The sequence below is a fragment of the Notolepis coatsorum genome (assembly GCF_963971535.1).
Source record: "Notolepis coatsorum genome assembly, chromosome: 17".
NCBI classification, from domain to species: domain Eukaryota; kingdom Metazoa; phylum Chordata; class Actinopteri; order Aulopiformes; family Paralepididae; genus Notolepis; species Notolepis coatsorum.
In genome coordinates, this window is record NC_140181.1 from 44308058 (window position 1) to 44326114 (window position 18057).

General features: G+C 46.3%; 1 protein-coding gene across 1 annotated transcript in view; it reads left to right on the top strand.

The window, feature by feature from the left end:
* Positions 1-18057, top strand: part of LOC311244031 (agrin-like) — a 137404-nt gene that overhangs the window by 94209 nt on the left and 25138 nt on the right. The window contains 5 exon segments of the mRNA XM_084333440.1: positions 318-452; positions 6084-6174; positions 6782-6946; positions 10228-10339; positions 17134-17250. Coding sequence (XP_084189566.1) covers positions 318-452; positions 6084-6174; positions 6782-6946; positions 10228-10339; positions 17134-17250 — 620 coding nt within the window.

Here is an 18057-nt window from a genome sequence, read left to right on the forward strand (position 1 = left end):
CAGAAACATGGCCTGCGTGGCGGGGGTGGCTCTCCGCCGCTTAAGCTGGATGTGTAATATTTCCAAATCCTATTAGAAAATGACCTCTATTACAGAGGAAATCCTCACCCTCTCTCTCTTTCTTTCTCTCTCTCTTTCTCTCACTCTCTCCTCTCTCCCCTTCCACTTGCAGGGAATGAAAGGAGGACAAATCAGTTTGAAAAGCCTGGGTTTTTATTGGAGAAGGTGTGGGGAAGGGGATGGACTTTCTCTGGTGTTGGTCTAGTGATTGATTTCCGTGTGTGTGTGTGTGTGTGTGTGTGTGTGTGTGTGTCCAGGCCCAACGTGCGCCGACTTCCACGACCCGTGCGAGCCCAACAAGTGCCACCCCTCCTCCCAGTGCCAGGTGCTGCCCGAGGGAGGCTACAAGTGCGAGTGCCCCATGGGGCGCGAGGGAAAGCATTGTGACAAAGGTAACTCAGTAACTCGTGGGACTGATTGTTGTTATAGTAATTGTCTCGCGTGCACGTGTGTGTGTGTGTGTGCAGTCGCTGAATTGCGGCGGTGTCACTGTAACTGTACATATCCTAGTGTGAATCCATTCTCCTCATTACATGCCTCGACGACTCCCCCCTCTTATCAGGAAGTGCTGGTGTTTACGCCTACAGTCAGCAGCAGTGGGGGGTAACGGTAGAATCCTTCCCTTGATTTACCCCCCCCTCTCTCTCCCCCCCCCCCCCCTCCGGCCCGCGATTGGCGCGTTTCCATCCGTCCTGAATCGGAGGAGAGAGAGGGAGATCAAACACGGGAAGAGAGAGACGGGGGCCCTCGGCCGCGTGGATGATTGGCCCCGTCGGGCCGTTTGCTGCATCAACTCTGCTTGTTAGTGAGCAGCACTATATAGCGGAGCTGTACCCTGCCTCCTTGCCCCTCCCCCGCCCATAGGCGTCGCATTCAACCGCGTTTGCCGCTACTCTTAGCTTCGTGTGGAAGCGAGGTGCTTTTGAAGTTTATTCTCTACCTTTATTGAAATTCTCACAGATGTTTGCAGTACGCAACGGTCGCCTCGTGGAACCGTATGAAATGAAAGAGAATACATTATCCTGCACAGGCCTCGGGAAGCGCAGACGTACACCGCGCACTAGTACGCGTAATGCACATGTATGGTAAATCTTGCATACGTATACAAACAAGCACACACAGATGATATATATTATCCACACAAGCCGAGTCCAGAAAAAGCGGGCGGGACAAGTGGCCTACCATCCCGAGCCCCAGAGTGGAGTCCCAGTTAGCAGGTGATTAAAATAAATTGGGCTGAACTGAAATCAATGCCATGCGCACAGGAGCGTCTCTCCTTCCAGAGGCTTTTTTTCCCCCTTTCTCCCCACTATGGAATCGATGAGATGACTAATCGCATCAGTCCTGTCTGCCCATAGTGATTAATGGGTAAGTCAGTCAGCCTGTGAGTGTCGGCTCCCTCCGACGGGCTCCTCCAGATAAGATGGCAGCCGGGCAGCCGCTCCAGAGACTCAGGGGACCCAACTGGGAACAGTTATAAAGACAGGTGGCTGAGCGCCCGCTCACGAGAAGCCAGAAGGTGGAATAGCAGTAATATATAAAAGTGTTTTATGTCTGGAGTCTGGTCTCTCCAGTGGATTTTCTCCAAGCTCCTCCGTGAGAGTATTCACTCCACGACGCTTCCTTCTCAAGGGTGGTCCGATAGTATCGAATGGCCTACTTTCCTCTGTGCTCTCACCTTGTGATTAAGATTTCTCTTTGCGATGAAAGCGAAACCTGTTGCACACTTTACCCATGGGTAATAAAGGTTCTCATTACTGCGGGGGGGGGGGGGGGGGGGGGGGACTTTCAGTTTCGACGTTCTCGTTGTTTTAAATTCAGCGCATCAGCCGCGGTGCCCTATCAGGCTGGAGACGAGACTGAGGAGCATGCGGGGAGGGGTTGTGGGAAAGTCTGGGAGCGAGAGAGCGAGTGTGTGAGGCAGTGTGTAAACATAGAAACATAAATGACACCCACCCTCATTTTAGAAACAGCCTCTATTTCTGTGAGCACGCTTCCTTGTTGTGTCTGCCATTCTACTTTGTGAATGTCGTTGTCATTAACAGTCTTCTGCACAATGGCTAATTGGCTTTTTCATCTCAGTCTGCCTTCCCCTACCCTGGTCCCTTACTCAACTCTGCTAATCCTAGCTAATTACCAATGAAAGCTTCCTTGCGGGCTACAAATGCCTCTGTGTGTGTGTGTGTGTGTGTGTGTGTGTGTGTGTGTGTGTGTGTGTGTGTGTGTGTGTGTGTGTGTGTGTGTGTGTGTGTGTGTGTGTGTGTGTGTGTGTGTGTGTGTGTGTGTGTGTGTGTGTGTGTGTGTGTGTGTGTGTGTGTGTGTGTGTGTGTGTGTGTGTGTGTGTGTGTGTGTGTGTGTGTGTGTGTGTGTGTGTGTGTGTGTGTGTGTGTGTGTGTGTGTGTGTGTGTGTGTGTGTGTGTGTGTGTGTAGTGTTCACCACCCTTATCAGGGACACACTGGTAGGTGACGCTTCACCGAATGTTACCCCTTTTAATGTGAAGTCATCAGCGATACGAGGCTGGCGTCGTGCCGTGTCATACTATCCTATCCAGACAACCAGAAGCAGGACATCTAGAAAGTCAACATGACATGAGACTCAAACACAAGAAAAGCCTCCGAAAACACAAAGGTTTGGTTATTTCACGCGTCCCGGCTGTGAGAACCAGAGCAGACACTTCCAAATTCCAAAGATCGTTGTTAGACTGACAGTGGGCTGTGTAATCGCTTTGATATAACAGGTTTTTATGGTTTTATTAATTTAGTTGGAAAATCTGTCAGGGGGGGGGGGGGGGGGGGGGGGGGGTACAAAATAAAAGTCTTAATCACCAACACAAAAAAATAATACACACGCTGACAGTAATACACATGCTGACAGGACCCTTAAATGTGTAATACACACACACTGACAGGACCCTTAATGGTGTAGCTATGGTCTAAGAATTTAAATCCTGTCCACAACAAAAGAACAAGGACACTCAGGGCGGGATCCACAAAGGGTTTGCACGGCTTTTTCCGACGCAAAGCGGTGCATATCGCTCTGAAACTCAGTTTGCTATCCACAGAGGACGCGCAACGGGTGAAATGAGGAGGGAACTGCGTTCATTCAGCATTGCGTCCGGTGCAATTGCCGTGTATTTAAATGAGGTAATAGGGGCGGAACATGTCCCCTTTCTATGCAAATGAGCCTCGTCCAAAAATGCTCCCTATCCAGTTAATGCTTCGCACCTACCGTCTTTACAGACATGGTGGTAACTAAGGGCGTCTTCTCATTAGGAACGGGGGCTCCGTTCCGTCCTCGAGAGCGAACCCCCCCCTCCCTCTCCCCCCTCTGTTCTGCGTACACACTACAATCTCATGTTTCGTTCCCAAGCACAATTGAGGAGAGCAACACTCTATTTCTGAATTAACCAAAACAGTTACACGGGACATTTTCTCTGTACCTCGGGAAGTAATGTACCTAGTTAAACCTACACGATGGGTTAGATACAGGCGGGATTTTGGATACTTTTCCTACATTAAAAACAGTATGGCCATGCCGCGCGCTAACCACATAGATTACAGACAGATAGACAAAACATATAACGAACAACGCTAAAGATAATATGCATATACTTGATCGGCTATAGTCCCGCTGAACACAACTAGTCACCTTTATAAGCTGCGCGCTAAAAACATGATGGGTTACAGACAGATCAGACACTGAAAAGTCATGAGAATATGGATGCTAAAACTTTACTTACCGATTGGCAGGCTAGTTGATGGACTAACGTCAGGCTGCGTTACTGGAGGTAGTAATAGTGCGATGGGTTGTGATTGAACAACAACGTCGGGCTCCCTTGGTGTTTGGGTTATGGATCATGGGCTAACCTGCCACGTTACTGTGGGTAGTGATTAAACAACGGAGGGATCACTGGTTGGTTTTTGGCCGATTATGCTGTCCACTGCATCAAACCACGGAAATGTGTCCTTGTCATCAGATGAGCTGCCTGATTTGCGCACTGCATCCCGTACTTTAAGATATTGAAGCCTCATCTTCTTCACTTTTAGCTCAACATTGTTGACTGATCTGTTGTACCCATGCACGCACGCAAATACTCGCCAAATTGCCCATAAATATCGTAGTTTTTGTGGGTATTGTCCAGTTGTTGCTGTATGTTTTTATCTGCCCCAAATTCAGGCAAGCATGAAAGCATTACAGGTTTGCTTGCACACCACGCTCCGTTTTGTTGTCAGGGACGCTGGTGCGCACCCGAAACCACCTTTTCAATCGGTCCCAGCTTGGAGCGAATCAGCGTCCCCGGTGTCTCATCACACTTATTTTGGTGCGGTCGTGCTCGGATTCGACCCTGGATGGAGAGTGAGAAAGCCCCCTAAGCGCAAAGCCCTAAACGTTATGGGGCATCATGCCAGCGTCACAGGTGATCATGGCACCAGTAATTGTTGCCAGACGCAGGCATCGTAATGCTATATAAATACGTTTATTATTATCATTATTGACTGCACTCTCGTTCCAATTGTACCACAGCACACTTATGCTCCAGAATAAACTTTTCATTTATAAGGTGTCGTCGGTCCGTGAGGAGTAGACGCTGGAAGCAGGCCAATGAAACGTTTATTCTGGAGTATATGATAATGCAGGTTCTATTATCCTAACTAAACATTAAATACAACTTGCTCACTCAAAATATTCGTTAATTATAAAATATCTTCACTGGCACAGTGCCTAAATAGTCAAGAGGGGTGTGTTGTTGTGGGAAAAGTTACAGTAGTACAGTAGTAATTATGCAATAAGGACGCTCCCTTACATTTCATCCTGTACAGCCAGAATCTATCCACAGATTTAGTTGATTGAGGTTTCGTTGGAACACCAGAAAATAGATCTTATAAGCGGTATATGATTTGTTTGAGAAATATGCAGCCCCAGGCCGAGATAGCCTTTGCAAAGTGACGTGATTTGCTCCAAGTCTGGCAGTGAACGCTATTTATTATAAATAAGGCTAAGCACTAAGCCATGTAATTTCAAATGCTTGGTTCTGAGATTATCATACAGTAAACATTTATTTCTGATAGGCGTGCTGATCAGCAGTAATGCAATGTCATGATCGTCGATTGATGGGAGTATCAATAAATAGACAAATTTGTTTATGTAGGCTATATTAAGCAGCACATATAAATGACGAAACATAGTGGAAAAATGGGTCATGAAAATACAAATTAAGAGGCGGCTGGGTGGCGCAGCGGACATTGCGCTCGTCACCAACGCAAGAGACACCGGGTTTGAATCCGGCTGTCGGCGTTGCCTCCGGCTTGGGCCGGCCGTCATACTAACTCGATTGGCAGAGTTAGCGGGTGGAAGTCGATGGGTGGTAATCTGCACGTTGTGGACAGCGACTCCTACAGGTCGGTTGGGGGACGCCTGCACAGCAGAGACAGGAAATGGCGGGGGTAGTGTGAGCCTCCCACACGTTACACCTCGCCAATGAGAGTCCGCGCTGGCAGGTGAAAAGATGTGACAGGCTGCCTCCTCGTGTATCGGAGGGGACACGTGATGCAAGGCTTCTATCCTCCCTAGGGGGGCATATGCGAGCAACGTTCAAGACAGGGGAGGGGAGAATTGGCGAAATTACGAAGTAAACGAAATAAAATACTAAATGAATGGAATACTAATGGTGAAAAATAAATAACTGCACTGGAGCAGATCAGGAGCAAACTCCACACATAATGGCCGTGTCTGTGCTGGTATCTCATCCACGCAATGCTACCGCACGCAAACCCTGCACAGTTAAGGGTGCATTTAACACCGCGCAATCCATTCTCAGTGGATCCCGCCCTCAGTGTCCCGGACGTGAAGCGATTTACATGATTTCCTGTGAGCCGCTCCTGAGGGGGGCGGGCCGGCCAGCCGCGCAAGTTACTGATTCTGCTGACGCACGAGTGAGTCGGTGACGCCGCCGGTCATAGAGATGCTGCTTGGCTTCTAGAAACATCAACTCAAGGCTGAATCCTGTCTCTCTGTGTTCCAGCCGTGGAGATACGAGGAGCTTACATGCCGCTGTTCAGTGGCGACTCCTACCTGGAGCTGAAGGGTCTGCATCTCTACGGCCACGACCTGCTGTAAGTTCACCTTTCCTTCTCATCTCCTTTTGCGCATCGCATCCTCACTACATTCAAGCCTTGTGTTGTAAACGTATGTGTTGTTGAACACTAGGTCGCTTTCATAGACGTACAGTAGCCTCCATGCTCCGTGCCTGAGGCCCGTGTTACTGCTCAGCGCTGAATTCACAATGAGGATGATAACTTTTGTAATACAACTATGATGATAACACATGTAATACAGCTAGGATGATAAAGTTTGTAATACAACTAGGACGATAACATATGTAATACAACTCAGGGAATAGCGACTGGAATATTTAGGGGTCAAGGAACCCCATTGTATTTGTAAGGATTATTTTGCTCTGCTAAATGCGTCTGCAGCTCATAAACCACAAGTCCCAGAGCACCACGTTTGGCAGGTGGTTCCTATGGCCCCGCACTTCATTGTATACTCGTATGCCGTGACAAATAAAACTCTTGACTACTCAGCCAGACGGTGGCACCATAATAACTCCCGCACCTTAGGCCCAACATCTGGATTACGTACGTGTTTAACCGTGTTGTCTTAACGTCTGGCCTATGTATGTATGTGTTTTACCTGCGATGTTCTGTCTTCCATCTGCAGACAAAAGGTCAGCATGACTGTGGTTCTCATGGCCAACGACTCCAACGGTATGATCTTCTACAACGGCCAGAAGACGGACGGTAAAGGTGACTTCATCTCTCTCAGCCTCAACGACGGCATCCTGGAGTTCCGCTACGACCTGGGCAAGGGTCCCGCTGTCATCAGGTCAGCACGCCGGCCCGCCTGGCAGAGAGTATCTAGTTGTTAGTCTTTAGATGCAGTCATCAGGTCAGCACGCCGCCCGCCTGGTGTTAGTCTTTAGATGCAGTCATCAGGTCAGCACGCCGCCCGCCTGGTGTTAGTCTTTAGATGCAGTCATCAGGTCAGCACGCCGGCCGCCTGGTGTTGGTCTTTAGATGCAGTCATCAGGTCAGCACGCCGCCCGCCTGGTGTTAGTCTTTAGATGCAGTCATCAGGTCAGCACGCCGCCCGCCTGGCAGAGAGTATCTAGTTGTTAGTCTTTAGATGCAGTCATCAGGTCAGCACGCCGCCCGCCTGGTGTTAGTCTTTAGATGCAGTCATCAGGTCAGCACGCCGCCCGCCTGGTGTTAGTCTTTAGATGCAGTCATCAGGTCAGCACGCCGCCCGCCTGGTGTTAGTCTTTAGATGCAGTCATCAGGTCAGCACGCCGCCCGCCTGGTGTTAGTCTTTAGATGCAGTCATCAGGTCAGCACGCCGCCCGCCTGGTGTTAGTCTTTAGATGCAGTCATCAGGTCAGCACGCCGCCCGCCTGGTGTTAGTCTTTAGATGCAGTCATCAGGTCAGCACGCCGGCCCGCCTGGTGTTAGTCTTTAGATGCAGTCATCAGGTCAGCACGCCGCCCGCCTGGTGTTAGTCTTTAGATGCAGTCATCAGGTCAGCACGCCGCCCGCCTGGTGTTAGTCTTTAGATGCAGTCATCAGGTCAGCACGCCGCCCGCCTGGTGTTAGTCTTTAGATGCAGTCATCAGGTCAGCACGCCGCCCGCCTGGTGTTAGTCTTTAGATGCAGTCATCAGGTCAGCACGCCGCCCGCCTGGCAGAGAGTATCTAGTTGTTAGTCTTTAGATGCAGTCGTGACGTAACACCTGGGGTGTTCGGGTCTGCGGGACCCGTTTTCAATGTTGATACAATTATTATTACATATTTTTTACCTGAGACTCTTTGGCCTTGGCTCATTCTATCAGGATTCTCTTCCTGAAAGAGAATCTAGCAGAGATACATATTAACCATGCTGTCTAGATTGCTTGTAATTGAGTATTCTTTTTAAGTATTTATTTTGTATTCATGGCTTTATTGTTTTAAAATCGCAATAATGCTGTGGGTCCACCAGACCCGCGAACACTGGGTGAGTAACAAAAACAGCGCACAAGGGTTAACGGGGACGAGCACTAATGAAACAGAGTCATGTAGGCCTACATCGATGGTTTTCAAAGTATGGCCGGGCGGGGACCTACTGGGGGGTTTGGGTTTTGGTGCTGAAGGTTGCATGAGCTTAACAGTAGCCTCACATCTTCATATAAGTGAAAGACAATTATTAAACATAATTTTCACTAACTAATTTACCAAATGAAGTCCACACATAATTAGGTCATCTCTCATAGTGGATCGCTCCGTGAAAAGGTTTGGGAACCCCTGATGTAGAGGGTGGAAAGTTATTAAAGACTATCTTTCTATATGTTGCATTTAGCTGTTATCTGTATACGTTAGGCCTGTCCCTGACTAAGGATTTGTATAGTCGACTTTGATTCTGATTGTCAACTACCCCCATGAATGCAAAAGAAATATATAAAAAATATATATTTATATAGTTTGCCCAATATGCGCCATTAGCGCTAGCCAAGCTTCTAGGCGTCTTTGCTTTTGGAAAGAATGATAACTAAACTATATATATCTTTAATTATAATCTTTTAATTTTTTGTGCATTCGACTAGAGGAGGTTGGCAGTCGACTACGGCTCCTTTCGATCGATTAGTCGACTATTCGACTAATCGAGGTCAGCCCTAGTATACGTCTGTCACTGCGTGACCCGTCCTTTGGATGAGATGTTAAAACCGAGGTCTGCCCAGGGCGCCTATCGGAAAGAGTAGGGGGTTCCCTGACGTTCCTGGCCAAAAATTCCTGGCCAGCTCTCTGACATCAACGCCACCTAAATACCTAATCATCCCTCCCCCTTAATTGGCTGATATCAATCCCTGTCTCCTGATCCTTTCAGCCATTGTGTAGTGTGATGTGTGCCTGGTGCCAGTATTATGGCAGCCATTGAGCCTGCGTTGGGTGCTACACGGCGGTGGTACATTGTAAAGCGCTTTAAGTTTACGTTTATTTGGATCCCCATTAGCTGTTACAAATGACAACAGCTACTCTTCCTGGGGTCCACACAAAACAATAAATGCAAACAAACAACATAATTAACTCATTGACCGCCGGGGATTAGCCTTATCCTGTAGTAGAGCTGTAAACGGTGGGAGTCGCTCACCTTATTGTTTGCAGGGCTATAACTATTTAAATATTATAGCTATGGATGCAATACTATGGCCCATTTGACATTGAGTATCTATCGTTCAAGATGTGAAAAAGGAAAAAAAATTCCATCCGTACATTCTCGTTTTATACCGTGGTGAATATAAGTATGGTTTTAGAGCGGTTTAGGGTAATTCCTGGGAGGCTAGTAATAGCCCGCGGCGCATATTATACTTAATCCATTGGCATTTCGTCCCTATACACGCTACAATTAAAAATCCAAATGCATATCGGTATATTATGTTCCATCATGCATGCATGAAAGGGGGTCGTTTCTGATTAATTGATTGTCAATAACAGCATTCGTTAGTACAACAGCATACGCTGATCAGGGCGATGGCTATGAAAACAATGCACAACCAAGCTGAAATTGATGTTAAATTGCTCTTACCTGTGGCCGATGAGATTCCAAAAATAATATTCCAATAATTTTATTGCCATCTGCTAGATCGTATGTCCATTTGGGCCACGACAACCCCCCACAGCGTAATGAATCGGGCGTTCCGAAAGCGATTCAATGCGATCGGGTATACCCCTCGGCCCAGGCTACTCTAAAACGTTCAATGATACACAGCCACATACACAGTCACAAAGGAAGTGCAACATCGGCCGCATACGACCAGGCGGCGGTATTGGACCTTTGAGATCTCAGACACATTGCCTATGGTACCACAGCCTTCCTTGATGATTTATGAATGGAAATAGCGAATAAAATAAATAACGATCAAATAACGAGTATACTTGTTGTTGGCGTAATTCGATTGGCGGCCAATAACGAGTATACTCATCGTTGGTGGGGAATGAATTAAAAATAAAAACAACAATAACAAACATACGAAACAATATACATAACATAGCTTTGAGTGTCTAGAAAAGCGCTATATAAATGCAATGATCATTAATTCCTTCATGGCCTAACTTGTGCCTGTGTTTTTGCGTTACACAGGAGTAAGGAGAAGATCAGGATGAACATATGGAACACCATCAACCTGGAGCGCTCCAACCGCAAAGGAGAGATCTTGGTGGACGGGAAGGACCCCGTCCGAGGAGAGTCTCCGGTATGGAAGAGAGCGCTAACAAGCCCCTTGTGCTCGTCTACCTGCTAGCATGCAAGGCTTACCGCCTATGCTATGTTTAGCGTAGCTTGCTGTGTATATACTGTACCCCCATAACTGTAACTGTGTTTGTGTGCACGTGTGTCCTGCATACCTCGTTATGAGGTAGTTCAGCTTCCCTCATTTATATAGAGTTGAATCAGCTAGCCCCCCCCGCTCGTCATTTGCTGATGTCGCCCACAGTCTTTGCACCACTTGTGAGTTGGCGAGGTTGTTGTTGTCAAAAAGTATCCGCCATCCAACACCCATCAAGGAGAGGAGGAAAAAAACGTTAGAGGTCAAGTTTGACAAGCTGTCTTCATTCTAGAAGTGCTGTAATGCCACTTTCTTTTCTTTTCTTTTCTTTTTTTATCCTCAACCTTTTGAGTGTGCCGACAGGCCGGGGATAAAACTTTGTGTTGCATTCAGGAAGGAAAACAGCTTTTACTGTTGGCACACACATCGAATTTTATAGTTACTTTTATTTTTGTATTATTATTTATTATTAACACTTTGATCGCCATGGTTAAATTCATAATTTGCCATCCCTCGCCATCTCTATTTGTCTATGGAGAAGTTTCCCTTCTTTGCAGGGCTATAACTTTTTAAATTGTATTGCTAAATTGACATTATTATGGCCCATTCAATGTCCTATATCTATTGTTCAGGGTGTAGCAACGTTATACTTTTTCATTCACATATTCATACTAAAATACGGTCTAAAGTATAAGTACTTTTCGCACTATAAGCCGCACCTGACTATAAGCCGCAGCAGCTAAATTGAATGATGTGTACATATATAAGCCGCACTGGACTATAAGCCGCAGGTGTTTTAATGTTGAATTACCATATGCAATTAGCATTGGGACACAATACTGTCGGACAAATAACAAGAATTAACTCATTTACAAGTTGTATTAAGTTTAGCAAATAAGGGAACAGATAAATAACATTTCAATGCAGTCAAAAAAGCTATATTTTGATTTTTACATTTTCGGGTTTGGTCACGTCGAGTCACATATAAGCCGCACCGTTATATAAGCCGCAGGGTCGAAAAATGGGGGGAAAAGCCGCGGCTTATAGTCCGAAAAGTACGGTATGTTTTTATCGTTTTCTGCAGCTTTCTCCAGAACTTGATTTATAGCCCCAAATGCATTATATTGATGATCAAATACAGTTTGATAGCGATCGGTGCCAGATAAAAAATTTCAACTGGAGGTACTTCTAGAAGTTACTACGTATCATCTGATGATGACCGGATGGGCGGGGGGTCGTTTATAATTCCGTGGGCAACGTTATATCATTCATCTAGTGTGGGTCATATGATCATCAGAGCAGTTAGTATAGAAGACATTAGAAAATAACGCTGAAACTCACCGTAGCTTCCTCTCGCCGTTGGACGATGAGCGTGGAACAGAATTTTTCTATTATGGGATGTCTAAATATCCGATCCATTTCCAGGTTGTATAATAGTATATACGTCCAAATCATCTTGTTTATCGAGTTATTTGCACCGATCGGTGTTCACTGTGTCAACATGGAGTCCTGCTAACGATCGCGAGTGCCCGGACGAAATATGGGTGAGCACTTCCTGTTTGGCACGTCACTTCCTGTTGGGCGATCTGCCGATCGGCCACCAGATGGCGCTCTTGAACCGTTAGAGAGTTGAGTGGAGCTCAGCAGTATATCTCAGGTCCCCGGGGGAGAAATATGAAATATTGATATCAAAGACGTGTTACAGCGTCTTCGGCAGAATGAGCATGGCGGGCGATGACGAGTTTCGGCGTTTCCGGCGATTAAAGTGTTAAGGCACCAGGGCAGATCGAAGGATAAAGAGAGAGAGAGAGAAAATAGATAAGTAATAGAGGTCTTCAAACCCCTGTGTCTAGAGCAATAAAGCAGGTACACGGTACTACACGGCTCCAATTCAAAGGGATCTAATAGCTTGATAAGCCCATAAGTCATCCAATTATATTAAACAGTGTAATTTGTGATTATGAACATGCACTCTGTCAACTCCTCTAGTCTCCTCCAAGACAACAGCAGCCCTCTCCTCTCTTTTTCTTCCCTCTTTTTCTCAGCTCCATACCCCCCCCCCCCCCCCCCCCCTCAAACCCTCCCCCGCCCGCCCCCCTCTTGTCTTCCGTATGGTAATTGTGTTTCACTCCAGCTACAGAGGCAGAACATCTTATTAAAAGAGGAGAGCAGGGGAATGGAGTGTGTGTGTGTGTGTGTGTGTGTGTGTGTGGGGGGGGGGGGGGGGGGGGGGCTGGTTATGGAGCTCAATACAGAGACCCCATGCAGTATGGCTCCCAGCTAATTCTCTGCGACTCCTGCATTTACAATTAGGAAGCTTCACTGTGAGGGGAGCCTACGGTGAGCTCTATCAAAGCTCATCACATCTGCAGACAGATCCATGGATATGGAGTGATGCCGTCGGTGTTGTCATATCAAAAGGCGCCTTTTAAAATGTTTTCCTGTCCAGAAAGGCCACAGAAAACAGATGAAATGTCAGTGTAATCCCTACATAGGCGCGTCTCTCCTCTGCCAAGGAGAGGAGAAGAGATACAAGCGGCGGTAGTCGACAACACGCAGCGTCTTAACTCTGTTTTTCTTTTCATCTTTTTGCTAAATGGCACTGTCTGCTTAATGCATGGCCTTTATCCGTTCGCCGACTTATTTGCTTTTTGCTCTGTAAACATGCAAGCGTGTGTGTGTGTATGCTGACGTGCACACTCTGCACAGGCATGTGGTTGTGTGTGTGTGTGTGTGTGTGTGGTTGTGTGTGTGTGTGTGTGTGCATGCGAACGTGCACAGGCATGTGGTTGTGTGTGTGTGTGTGTGTGTGTGTGTGTGTGTGTGTGTGTGTGCGTGCGTGTGTGTGTGCATGTCAGGGTTATTATAATTCTGTTTCAGTTTAGTTTGGCTTGGTTTCCAGGGTGCATTTACTTGTTTCAGTAAAATGTTTATTGTTTAAAATGTTTACGTTTTTATTCGTTTCAATATTAGTTTTAGTTTTTCTTTATTATCATAATATGGAGGTCAGATTTAACACTTTGATTGCCTAAGGCTAAATTCATGATATACCATCCGTTGCCAGCTCTATTTAACATGGAGAAGTTCCCCTTCTTTGCAGGGCTATAACTTTAAATTCTATTGCTAGATTGCCATTATTAGGGCCCATTCAAGGTCCTATATGTATTGTTCATGGTGTAGCAACGTTAAACTTTTTCATTCACATATTCATACTAAAATATAGTCTAAAGTATAAGTATGTTTTCATCTCTTTCTGCAGCTTTCTCCAGAACGTGATTTATAGCCCCAAATGCATTATATTGATGATGAAATACAGTTTGATAGCAATATAAAAAATTCCAACTGGACGTACTTCTGGAAGTTACTACACGTCATCTGATGTTGACCGGATGGGCGAGGGGGCGTTTATAATTCCGTGGGCAGCGTTATACCATTCATCTAATGTGGGTCATATGTTCATCAGATCAGTTAGTATCGAACACGGTAATATTACACGCTAAAACTCAACCCAGTCTCCTCGGGCCGTTGGGCGATCAGCGTGGGGTAGACAGTTTTCCATTATGGGATGTCGAAATACCCGGTCCATTTCCAGGTTGTATAATAGTATATACGTCCAAATCATGTTGTTTATCGAGTTATTGGCAACGGATCGCTATGTATTGTGTCGAGCTCGAGTCCCGGGACCTATAGCGAGTGCCCGGAAGTAATATGGGTGATCACCACTTCATCCACATGACTTCCTGTTGGGCGATCTGCCGATCGGCCACCAGATGGCGCTCTTGAACCGCTAGAGGATTGAGAGGAGATCAGAACTGTGTGTGAAGGCTGCAGAGGGGAAATATGATTCCGATCACAGATTTTTTAAATATTGATATCAAAGACGAGTTACGGCGTCCTAGGCAACTTGAGCATGGCTAGGAAAGACGCCTAAACACGTTTCCGGCACTTAAAGTGTTAAGAAGTTCAGAATACACATCTCTTTGTGAAAGCAACTGACTCTGTTAGTTTTAGTTATTTTTCTAAAGTCTAGTTTACATTTTTATTTATAAACTAAAATGTTTTTAACACCTATTTTTAGTTGTTAGTTTTATAAAGTATAATAACCTCATGTACGCAACAGTGGTATATGGTGTGTGTGTGTGGTCTTGATTATGCTACTTTATGTGTTTCTGCAACACCACAACCTTAGCTGTGTATTGTATGCATAATTCCCTTAGAGATGTGTCTTGTGTTTATGTGTGTGTGTGTGTGTGTGTGTGTGTGTGTGTGTGTGTGTGTGTGTGTGTGTGTGTGTGTGTGTGTATGTATGTATCTGTGTGTGTGTGTCTGTGTGTGTGTGTGTGTCTGTGTGTGTGTGTGTGTGTGTGTGTGTGTGTGTGTGTGTGTATGCACATGCGTGCGCGCGTCTCACGAGCTCTTGCACTCTCACTACAGCACGGCCGCATGCCTCTCTATGTGTGCACAGACACTTACTAGTTCTCTCTCTATAATAACCTCTTCTTCCACGTATGTTTTGTTTCTCTCTTCCTTCTCCTATGATGCGCTGTCTGGAAAATAAGAAATCACGCAAGGTAATAAGACAAGTGCAAGTCACTCCTCTCCTAGACATGATTCATTTTCTCCGACTCGTTCACCCCTAGCTCTCACCCACCACCATCTCTGCCATGCGACGACAATGACAGCAGCGGTATTAAGAAGGTACTTCTGTGGGAGAGCGCGAGCAGGGGGAAACTAGGAGGGCTGCCTGCACGCACCATCTCATAGTGCAGTTACACAAACACACACACACGGCGCAGCTACAATAGAGACAGTAAAGATCACCTCAGTCCATCTGCTGCGGGGGAGGAGGAGGATGGGGGGCATAGGGACGGAGAGAAGAGGTGGGAGTGAACCAGTTATATTTCTGACTGCCATTGTTTCCCAAAACAAAGAGACGTCTTCATTAGTCGCACGTGGGCGGGGATATCTCACCAGTGCCGTGTGGCTGTGGAGAGAGAGCGAGAGAGAAAGAGGGATGGAGAGAGGGAGGGTGGGAGGTAAAGGGTTGGAACGATGGAGAGAGTGCGAGGTGCCAAGCCAAGCCGGGCTGTTCTTTTGTCATCTGCTGTACTCTCACACTCCTCACCATAATATCATATCAAGTCACCCACTCTTGTCACCCACTCACTCACAAACAACAGTTAATGAACATCTTCTCCAAAACAAACACGCATGCCATGTAAAAGTCGCCTGGCCTCTTCTGCCGGCGGTTAGATTCTGCCACGTCATCGCCCGTTTTCCTGAGTGGAACATGGCGTACCATCCCATCGCATGAATCGCCATGTTTACTGTAGAGGGATAGAATATGGATATGATTGACATGCGTAGTGGTCACTCACTTTCTCACACAGCAATGAAGAAAAGATCAACTGTAAGGAAACGGTTATGTTAAATCACCATGTCCAGCTGGACCCAGACCAGCCAGGGGAACACGCTCAGTTTTACAAGTAGCAACTCTACGTCAACCTGGACTTCAGCTGAAGCACGAGTGAGTTGCAGACCTGGACCTGGGTAATGGTATCGCCCTACTCCACCAAGGGACTCTTCATCCAGGGCCCCAGGCGAGCACAGAGAGGGGGCCCGTGCTGACGACTCTTGGCTAAGCCGTGAGACGCAATCACACCAAACACAGCTGGGTCCAGAGGCCTTGGCTTGAGCTCACCAAGTTCTCCACTCTGACTGTCTCTTTATTGGATGCTGCTCAAGGTCTACTCCAACAGCCCCCCCATCCCCCCCTCAGGTTTTAGCCAAGCACCACTGCCTTTCCACCCTCCAAATCCCATCCTAAATAAAAAGCCAGACCCCGGTGCCAACAGCTTCCCTGCACAAACCCGTGTTTACTTCTTCCATAATTTTCCCCAGCAATTAACTCCACTTTACCCCCTTCGGCGGTTACTGCCCTACATCAAATGAAGATTATTTTAATTCCCTCCGTGAACCCTTGAAGTGAGTTTGGTCGTCTTTGCGACCATGGCAGGCTACCTTGCCGTAATGGGAGGCAAACATTTTCCTTTTTGGGGTGGATAAGGCCCGGATCATCCGCTTTGCAAATTAATTGCAATTAACGTCTTATCTCCACACTTGCGCACTTGAAAGGTTGCCGTTATAATCAAGCCATTCATTAAGAGATGTCTATACGGAAGAACGCTAACCGTATCGCCATAACTTCAGTGGCAGCGTCTTGGTTTCCTCTCTGTACTCCCTCTTTGTGTTTCTCGCAGATAGAGGATAATTGACCGCTCTCTCCAGGAGACAGCAAAATCAATTATGTTTTTGTAATGTATCAAGTGCATTGACGTGGAAGGGGGGAAGAATGTGCAGTTAAAGCAGCCACTATCCCTCATGTGGGTAAATCTTTTATATATAGTGGAAGTCTATTTGACTGGGACATCTCCGCAAATGCGGTGTATTAATCTCACTTTGTGTGTGACTTGACTTAAAGGATACAACTTATTCCCCCGTCCCCCGGCGTAGCCAAGCAGAAAGCCACGCTCTCCGGAATAAGAGCGCTTGCGTTTTCTTTTGCTCAAAAAAATTCAGAACACGGCTCATTGGTTCGAATTGGGGCTTGGTGGTATTTAGGAAAATAGAAATAAAACGAGGTGCGGTTAGAAATGCTGGCCTGAGGTATAGCACGTTCTCTGGCTGACCCGTTGGATCACACTGTGCCCCTTCTCTACCAGAACCAGCACACCGCTCTTAACCTGAAGGAATCTCTCTTCGTCGGCGGAGCTCCCGACTTCAGCCGGCAAGCGAGGGCCGCCGCGCTCAAGGACGGCTTCAAGGGAACCATCCAGAAGGTACGTGTTCACTAGCCACCCTACTGTCAACTGTGTGTAGATTCAAGATATCAGAGGTTTATTCGTCACATACATACACAAGACATATAGTGAAATGAAGGTGGCCATGCCCGCCTTGATTGTGCAAAAAATACAAATAGTAATAGAATAAAATAGAATAGATAATAAAATAGACGTGATAAAAAGTACTAAGAGAAAATACAATACAATGCTAAGCTTACAAATTAAAAGGTAATGGGTCCTATATACACTACTATACCATATCCTATACAATCTACAGTTATACTATGTATACTAAACGATCCTAGCTATACTAACTATACTATACAAATTATGTATTTATTTTTTTCTTTAAAGTGACCTTTTCTTTTGTGTGTAAACTGAGCTCTTGCGTTGCTCCACCTCCGTTAGATGTGTTGTATGGGACAGTGGTGGCAGAAAGGTTAGAGTAGCGGGCTTTTGTGACCATACGGTCGTCGGTTTGATTTCCAGCCTGACAGGGGGAAGTGAAAAACTCAATACCCCACCGTTGAAGTGTCCTTGAGCAAGACACTTAACCCCCAAACTGCTCCCAGGTGTGAATAATAGTGTAATTATGAGTGTGAACCAATAGCATTGCTAAAAACGTGTCAATATAGCTTAGAGATATGATGTAGCAACCAGGCATTTTACGCATTAGTGTGTTAATTGTAATGAATTCACAGCCCGTACAGTACATTGGACAGCGGCGAGGTCATGTGAAGTGGTCTGAGTGCTGCCTGTCCAACACTACAAATCACCATATTACTGATGTATCGTTTTCCACAG